Below are 9465 nucleotides of genomic sequence, written 5' to 3' on the forward strand. Positions count from 1 at the left end.
TGCTGCTTCTTTCTTATTCATTCCGATCGAATGCAGCATGCGTACGTACGTTGTTGTATATGCGTATCGATCATATGGTTGCTGCAAGTAATACCGCTAACGAGATTAATCTATAGCTGTTAGCTTTGCATTGAGCTCGGCTTAATTTCTGATCTAGATCCACCTGATCATCCCATGCCAGTTGCATGCCTCGAAGCTCATCGATTGAATTGAATCAATGCGTCGATCGGTTACTTGGCGCGCGACTTGATAAAAAAGCTTCGCAGTCATGATGTTCTTTCTCTTCCCCACAACTTGGGCCGATCTGCATGTTCTTCATAATTAGTACGCAAAGCATGCACCGTGGAGTACGGCATGATGTTCAGAATTAGGTGTAGACGCAACACTAGCGAGCATGTATATATATCTAATTTGTTTCTGCAACATCTGGAAGCTTTGATCTTCATCATAATCTAATTTGATCAAAAGGTGCACTAAACCTGAAGTACGTTGAAGAATAATTATGAGGTCAGTTTTCTCTTCTTCCAGGCCACTAATTATATGTACAGCGCCTATATATATATATATATATATATATATTATATATATGTTTGTTCTTCATATAATGTACGTTCACATGAGTACTACTGCGAACAGAAGCTTATAAATTAATAGATGCATTAATTAATAAGCTTGGCATGCAATCATTAGATCATTAATTAATAAGCTTTTTAAATCTTCATAATTAATAAGCCTGAACTCCGACGTCAACTCGAGTACTACTATATACGTACATACAACTTCCAATACAAAGGTGTAACTTACTGGGCAGTCCAATACAAAGGTGTAATTTATTATTATTTTAGAATTTAAAAAAGTTGAAATTTTATATTTATTATATTTTCTGTAGAAATTTAAAAAATTTATAATAAAAAAATAAAATAAAACTATTTCTATATCTAATCGGGACCTTACTACAAAATATATATAATGCATATTAAATTACCAAAAAAGGTGGATTTTTTTATCAAGAGTTCATGATTTCAAGTTCAAGAAACCCCTTCGCTCGCGCGTCTCGATCCCACATTTGTAGTCCCGTTACACCAATACATCAGCCCCTCAAAACTACAATTAATATATAATCAATTACAATTTAATTTTTAGTTAAGGATTTTTATAGTTAAGATTTTATTACGAAATATTAATTTAGCCTCCCCAGAGGGAAATTAAACTTATAATTTTATGCCCTTACAAATCAGATTTTCCGGTAATTAATCAAAGAGGACTCAAATGAGACTAGGCGGATCTGGGCTTAAAACGTACTTGTAACCAGAAAACAATACAAAAAATAAAACCAAATCTATTATTTGCAACGTGAAATCTTAAAATTATTAAATTATAATTAGAAGTAACAAAAACATCAAAGCATCTAATTGGACTATATATATATATATATAGAAGTACCATGTGGTATTATTTTGGCAAAAAAGGGGGACAAATCAAAGTATCAATGTCTCACTCATTTCTTAATTCGATGATCTATCTTTCTGCTCAATCACACCAAATAAAAAATAAATAAAGATTTATTAATGTGATAATGTACACGTTAACTAGATTTTAAAAAAAAATACTTATATTTTTTAAATATTTCTATGATTGACGTCATGCATAGACGATACAGTGATAAACAGTGTGTCACACGTAAATATATATATAAAGGACCCTTCTAGAGTCACCGCAGGGAGCTCCCGCTCGGAGCTCCCGCTAGTGTACTTGAAGTGTTTTTTTTTTTTTTACATTTTTAACATACATTTTTTTAATATTTTTAAATATTTTAAAAAAATTAAAAAAAAATCCCATCACTATAAAAAAACATTTTTTAATAATAAAATAAAATAAAATAAAAAAAAAATAAAAAAAAATCCCAGCAGCGGGAGCTCCAAGCGGGAGCTCCCATCGGGAAAACTAGTATTATCCATATATAAATGCAGAAGCTACTTTCGAATATTCAGAATACGATGTTGTTAATTGAACCCACAGGAATATTGATTCGGCCGGATCACACAGACTTCCAGCCAGTAAAGTCATGCCACATGGCGAAACAGTCTCCTTCCTAGACAGTGTAATAAGGACTAGGAGTAGGAGCGGAGGCATCCTAATTCTCACTGTCGTCTTCTTAGAGACAAGCCGATTTTACGTACCTTCCACCCGGTCTCTCTGAGCATCCGAACTTTCGGCGTTCCATCCCGGTAAATGGCCGATTACGAGCCGCTAAGGGATGTCGAAGAGCAACTTCAGACCAACAGGAGAGCCACGCGTGTCGCCTCCCTGGATGTCTTTCGCGGCCTCTGCGTCTTCGTGAGCTTGCATTTTCAATTTTTTTGTTACTCTGTTTTTTTTTTTTTTGGCTTGAGATTCTGATTTCTCACTCGCTTCGTTACTCTTGAAGTTTGTGTTTAAGAAATATTGTTTCTATATCTGTTCTGCTTCAATGGACATGTTTTTTCTTTATTAGTCAACCGTGATCCACCATTTGTTCCTGAGAAAATGTAGGACAAGAAATCAGTTAGTTATTGTTCTATATATTCATGTATAGATGCTTCACTAGGATCCGAGTAACTTAGTTTTATTTAACTAAGCAAATAAAAAATGTGAATTAATTTTGAATTGTTTATTATATTTTAAGTAGAAGTTTGTGAAAGTTACAATGATAATACAAGATAGTTTAATTTTATGTAACCAAACTAGCCTCCGGATGAGAATGCGAAAACAGCCATAGAAATGGATTTTTTCCTGGGTATATTATATAGCAACAAGAATTTATAATATTTACAGTGGACGTTAGTGGTTGCTACATTGCTTGCTTTTCCAGCTCATGATGCTAGTTGATTATGGAGGGTCGGTTTTCCCCGTAATTTCTCATTCCCCGTGGGATGGCATTCACTTGGCTGATTTTGTGATGCCTTTCTTTCTTTTCATTGCTGGGCTTTCTCCTGCTCTTGCGTACAAGGTACTGATAGAATTTTCCACCAAGGAAGCTGACTTTTTTTTTAAGTATTCATCAATATGTTTAATGACTAAAGTTTGCAGCTTTTCATTTGCAATTTCAGAAAGTACCCAACAGAGCAGAGGCTACATGGAAAGCAGTGCTTAGGGCAGTGAAGCTTTTTCTTCTGGGAGTTCTTCTTCAAGGTATATTTGTTGATAACTTCCAGTGTAAACCCTTTGGTTCACATATTGTCATGCATATGTGAATTTGTCTTATTAACAGGGCGTGCTGAGTCCTAAAAGCACCCATTTGGTGGGGCGGGGCTCAGAAGGGGATTGAAAGAAGATGTTAATTTGTAGCTCTTTTCAACGTATATATGACGTGTATTTGCAATGACGAGTTTATGGTTGGAATCTGATCTTTATTTTGTTTTTGTTCTATTGATCTGTCATTTTGTATTTTTTGGGTGTAAGAGTCAATTGATTTCAGGTGGTTATCTGCATGGAGTCAATTCGCTGACATATGGTGTTGACATCGAAAAAATAAGGTGGATGGGCGTTTTGCAGGTGAGCATAATCTCCATTCAATCTTACTTCTAAAAGAAAAAGAGAACTATAGTTGCTGTCTTAGAATGTTTAAATATTGTACTCTTTTTTAAAAAAGTTGTTAGATATGTGACTCACATGAAAAAATTATGTTTTTAATATAAATCTTATTTTTTTTCAAAGAGAATTCGTCATATTTATATGCTTTAAAATTATATCTAACATTACTAAGAAAAAAACATCCATTCAGTATCTTTTTCAAATCCACCTTTTCATGTCATTATGATTAAAGGAGTGATTATATCTCAAAAATATTTGAACTCACTAATAAGCATCTAATATTTCTGCAAGAGTAGTGTTGTATGCATTACAATTTTACATACAAAACTATTTTGTGAGTTTCTTTTTAAAAATTAAATTTTATAATTTTCAGTATATCAATATTTAAGGCGTGAAAAAATTAGTTTTTTATAAATTTTTTTTAAATACAGTTATATTTTTCTTTATGCAAAGTGAAGCTACACGGCACTAGTACTCTGCCTGCAATTTTTACTTGAGAAGTAATTTAACTTTCCACATGGACAAGTGATCATCATGACAAGTGGCTTACGTGGTGGCCGCCTGCCTTGGAGAATTGGACAGTAGAATATGTTGCAGAAAAAATCATATCTTTATTTCATTTCCTTCTTCTAAACTCATTGTCATTTACTACAGAGGATATCTATTGGATACATTGTTGCGGCTTTATGTGAGATCTGGCTTACATGTCGGACGTGGAGGCAAGGAGGTTTCTTTAAGAGTTACTTCTGGCATTGGTAAGGTCTTAATTTTGGGTACTGTAATATATGTTACAGGTTTCAAGGCTGTAACACGTATTAGTAACTTCAAAATGCGATATCATCCACCTTCAATGTTCAATAATCAGTCCTGTTTATTGTTACCGGCCTAGATTATTTTTTTCTCCCTTCCTCTCAGAAGTTGATGGAGGGACCATTGTCTGCTGCAATGGTAAAATGTCGGGGGCCTGCCAACTACAAGTCTGTGTTTTGAGTTTTGGACTCTTGAGAATGGCTGTTTCATGCAAAGTTCTGGAAGGTGGGATCATATCCAGGTCACCCCTCACAGGATTCCACTTAAGGGAGATCGGTATTGGATAATGATTGTTTTATAGGTTGATAAGCTCACTGATAATCCTCCCAAAATTTAGTAACAAATGGATATGTGTGTGTAATTGTGCCGGAGATAGCCGACTTCATCAGTGGTCTTAGATGTTGACTTGAATGTCACTGGAAAAAGAAACGAAAAAATAAATAACTTGGTTAGAATCATGAAGATGATTGTAAAAACAAGGCATTTATGGCATAACTTTGCATTACTTGTGCAAGGGGGGGAAGTATACCAATTGCTCGAGTAACCATTACTCCAAAAGGTTGATTTTCCCAATTTGGTACTTATCCAGTGTTTAGGAATCTAGATTGCAACTCAACTGAAAATAGTATTTATCCCATATTTAGATCACTTGACTTACTCTTGTCTGTGCCCATAGATATCAGACGAGAACAGAGGGAGAAACTATCAGCTTTTCTGTGCCCATAGCTTTGATTTTCTATCAGCTTTGTTTCATTTATATTTTCTTAATTGCAGGTGCATTGCATTTTCACTTTCAGCAGTATACATGCTGCTATTGTATGGTCTATATGTTCCAAATTGGCAATTCACAGCACCAGCCTTGGCATCTTCTTTGTCTCCATCAAATGATAGCAATGTTTACATGGTGAGAGCAGAGTCAGTAATCAGCACATTCCCTACATTCGTCCTGTACATGGTTCAGTTTCCTTATCCTGGTCGATGATTTGCTATAGCTGTAGAAAGGTGTGGTTTAGCGCTTAGATTAAATTCATGTCCGGACACTCTGTATGTGTGTGCACGCGCATGTATTTTTTTTCTTTTACGTAGTTCAGCCATTAAGCCAACTAGTTAAGGTATGTATAGTATGGTGTTTCAATTTCCCACCTAGTTGTTATGCATGTATATAGAAGTACTTGTTAAAAGTTCATTACTTGAACTAACCTAATTCATGGACGCATGCTGGTTTATATCTTCTAGGTGAGATGTGCAGTGAGAGGTGATCTTGGACCTGCCTGTAATTCTGCTGGAATGATCGACCGCTATATTCTAGGTGTTGATCATCTATATATGAAACCTACTTACAGGAACCTGAAGGTATCTGTAAGTTGAAAATTCTTATATTATAATTCTTGTCAATATTGTGCAACAGATGGGTAACAATTCCAATCTATAGGAGTGCAAAATATCCGATGGCCAAGAGTGTTCACCTCCATGGTGTGATGCTCCTTTTGATCCTGAAGGTATCTTAAGGTGGTCAACGAAATCCTCTTTGTTGTCATAATTTATTCATTGAGATAGGTTCTTTCTGTATTTTGTTTGGTTCACTTCAATTTCATACACAACTTGCTCAGTTCATCTGGGTTTCTATTTCGCATATTAGTTTTGTTTCCAGTATTAGTTTTGAATCCAAATGGTAACCTCATGAATTAGTGAATGCAGATTTGGTATGATAATATTAAAAAACATGGATTATGACAAGAACCAAACTTCCCTTTTGCATAAATAACTGCTCTTTAATTCGTCCATCTTTCAACTCATAGTAATTCTTAAGACGTTGCTACATGTTGTCAGCTCCTTAACAGCAGCTGTGACTTGCATTTTTGGACTTCAATATGGACACATTCTTGCTGACTTACAGGTGATATATTTTAGCCAATCTTGACGACCTTCCCCTTGTTTTAAAAGTACTATGTCATATCCTCAGTTATCTGCACAAAGATGTTGTATACTAGTGGGACCTTGAACACCAATTTAGTGGAGAAGCTCATTATGAAACTAAAAAGATCATGAGAAAATATCTAAAAAAATAGAGTCCTTGTTATTTTTTCAGGACCACAGGGGGCGCTTAACTAAATGGTCCTTGTTATCAATTTCTTCGTTTATCCTTGGACTGTTGCTTGCTTTCACAGGTATGTGCTTCAATCTCTAAAATTTTTAGCTTTCATATCGGCCAGTACCGTATGTACTTCATATATAGGGAAGCCAAACTAATATATAATATTTATTTTTTATTTTTTAGATAGATTAATGCTACATATAGTCATGGAGTACGCACGCTGTGCATGATACTGAAAATATATTTACTTATCTAACAACATATGTAATTTGTTAGATAATTATTACAAGGTATCTTTAGGTATTCTTTAAAATAGCATGATACTGAAAATATATATGTAATTTTTTGTTGTTGTATCAGGCATCCCTGTGAATAAATCTCTGTATACAGTCAGTTATATGTTGATTACTTCTGCATCTGCGGGGATCACATTTTGTGCTTTATACTTGTTGGTGAGTTCTCGGAGTCGATCCTTGCTCCTTGAAGGGTTGACCACTTATACCATCATACATGGAAACATTTCTTATGTTGTACGTCCTTCTGGATTTTCCTTCCAAGAAAGAAACTTGATGGTATTAGCTGTAAAGTTCATGTCAGGATCTTTTACATTCACATCTTGTATTTTTTTTCCCAGACAGTACTCTTTTCATTATGCTGCATCTGAATTAGACCATCGTGCATGCCTGCAACATTTAAATTTGCTTCTTGTCATTCAGTGTAGACGAAAGAAGTTCATGAGTTAAGATTCATGAAAATAACTTAACATTACAAACATGTAAAAAAAAAATGTTTTGCAGGTAGATGTTTACGGTTACAGACGCTTAACATCTGTGTTGGAGTGGATGGGAATGCATTCTTTGAGCATCTTTGTTCTCATAACTTCTAACTTAGCTATCATTGCCATTCAAGGATTCTACTGGACTGCTCCCGAAAATAATATTGTAAGTGTTGAGGAATAATCTCGCATTATCTGTGGATAAGGTCTTAAGCATGTTTATAAGGAATAAGCAATCCTTTTTTGTAGAATCGGTTTTATGAGATGAGTTAGGTATATGAATTTCTTCATTTATCAGAACTTACTACAGGACGAATGAGGGTCACACTACTTATCCCGTGACAAGAATCAGGAAAAATATTGGCCTACACGTAAGGAAGAGTGTTGAGGAATAATCTCACATTGCCTGTGGATAAAGTCTTAAGCATATTTATAAAAAATGAACAATTATCTCTTGTAGAACCAGTTTTATGAGATGAGTTAGGCATAAATTTCTTTAATAAGTACTTAAACCGGGTAGAAACTTCTTAAACCAACACAATACATATATATGTTAGCTGCAACTTTTCTTATTTTTACAGGTCCACTGGATCATATCACGTCTCGTGCACGCATGACAAGGGCATCAACTTCCTGTCTGTTGGTTAAGCTTTTGGATCTATCCTTAATCAGATATTACGCATGACATGTATCTTTTGTGTTACTCTTCATGATGCTTAAAATAATTCTTTTGTTGCTTTCCAGTTTTACGGTAATAATCATGGAGGTTAGAAAAGATGGTAGAAAAAAGAGAACTCTAGTTGGTGTAGCCAATCAATCTTGTTGCAGACTGTTGTGATTCTTTATTATTCAACCGGTGAGTAATGAATGGTGTACTGTAGTCGCTTATAACTGAAACGTTTGAGTAATTTACACTTCAAATGTACAGAAGAATTATGAAGTGTTGAGCCTTTTCTAATCCATCATTAAACTCCTCGATGGAATGTTTGTATGATTAGTGGGAGACTTCCTGAAAGTGAATTTGGTGATGGCATGTTATCTTTTGTTTCCAACAATAATGGGACACTAAAGTTGAGTTACAAGAATAAAAAGGTGATTATAAATTCTAGGCAGGGACGGAATTAGGATTTGGTGCGTGGGAGCGATTAACAAAGTGTTTCGTATGTAAGGTGAATATTAACCAACATTTAAGATAGTAAAGTGTTACTAATATTTAACATTAATCATATAAGATAGTTATCTAGAAACAATTAAATTATTAAAGTCTCTAATTTAAACCTCTCACTTGTACTCCATTAGATTTAGGTAAACGATAAAAATTAAGATAGAAATAGCTATATGAGAATTGTGGAATAAACGATAAAAATTAGCTATATAGTTTTATTCATTCACTCCTAATTGTTAATTCAATGGCAATACATATGTAAGTAACAAAACTAATCCGAAATAATAAATTAACTAGTGGAAGATTTGAAAATAAAAATGTAAATAAATAGAAAAAATGAGGTTGTAGATTTATCAAAAGCTTATAAAAAGATATCAATATATTTTCTTACCTCTTGTGAGATGTGAAAAAAAATAAAAATATGAGATTTTATTAACGACAAAAAATAAGTGTGAGTACAAAAATTTGCTGAAAAATTAAAAACAACCTCGACAACTAAGTATTAAGTAAGATTTTTGAGAATGTTTTAGAGATAAATTATCTTTATATCAATGTAGGTCCGCCGCTGTTTCTGGGGGGAAAAGAAAACAAGTTAATTCTTCGGAGACTGGGAAGCCAAATTGGAAGTCAGACCTATAACCGGACTAGTTACCTGAAGTTGGGGAATGAAAGGGGAGGCTCCTGAGACAATGCATTGCACTTACTTCTTACTGCCTGAAAAGCAGCCTGGAGTCTGTCTACACATCGGGTTAGTTTCTGTAGCAGAGTAACTGAAGGAGTACAAAATGCAGCTCAAAAGTGAAACTTGTCAGATTCATACTGAACATGATTGTGGTGGACCTCATTGTCCATAGCTAGAGCTCAATCGATGGCATCCAACAGCTTTTACAATTTCCCCACCCGCCGAAGAAAAACCGATCGAGTTTGTAAGTCTGAAAGAAAGAGTTGCGTTTGGGACAAGTTGGAAGTTAGAAGAGTCGTTGGTGTTTTAATCTATACTAAAACATTAATCATTTCCCGACATAACTGATGCGAAAAGGTTTTACA

The 9465-nt window shown here is 34.5% G+C and overlaps 1 protein-coding gene across 3 annotated transcripts; it reads left to right on the forward strand.

Annotated features, from left to right (window-relative positions):
- LOC108993385 (heparan-alpha-glucosaminide N-acetyltransferase-like) lies at window positions 1–9465 on the forward strand. 3 transcript variants are annotated; one of them, XR_004798024.1, is made up of 15 exons: window positions 1–507; window positions 2020–2337; window positions 2852–2989; window positions 3090–3171; window positions 3458–3534; window positions 4228–4328; window positions 5158–5287; window positions 5620–5742; window positions 5816–5892; window positions 6214–6280; window positions 6473–6551; window positions 6839–6930; window positions 7276–7419; window positions 7835–8109; window positions 8976–9465. XR_004798024.1 is itself a non-coding variant. In XM_035684612.1 (14 exons), exons 2-14 carry the CDS (start codon window positions 2233–2235, stop codon window positions 7868–7870), a joined length of 1251 nt encoding a protein of 416 aa, XP_035540505.1. In that variant the 5' UTR covers window positions 1–507; window positions 2020–2232; the 3' UTR covers window positions 7871–8334. The 3 variants fall into 3 exon arrangements, 2 of the variants coding, with proteins under 2 accessions (XP_035540505.1, XP_018823823.1); XM_035684612.1 differs by lacking the exon at window positions 8976–9465 and having other exon boundaries at window positions 7835–8334; XM_018968278.2 differs by lacking the exon at window positions 8976–9465 and having other exon boundaries at window positions 5620–5736; window positions 7835–8333.

This window comes from Juglans regia, chromosome 13 (genome assembly GCF_001411555.2).
Source record: "Juglans regia cultivar Chandler chromosome 13, Walnut 2.0, whole genome shotgun sequence".
Lineage (NCBI taxonomy): Eukaryota > Viridiplantae > Streptophyta > Magnoliopsida > Fagales > Juglandaceae > Juglans > Juglans regia.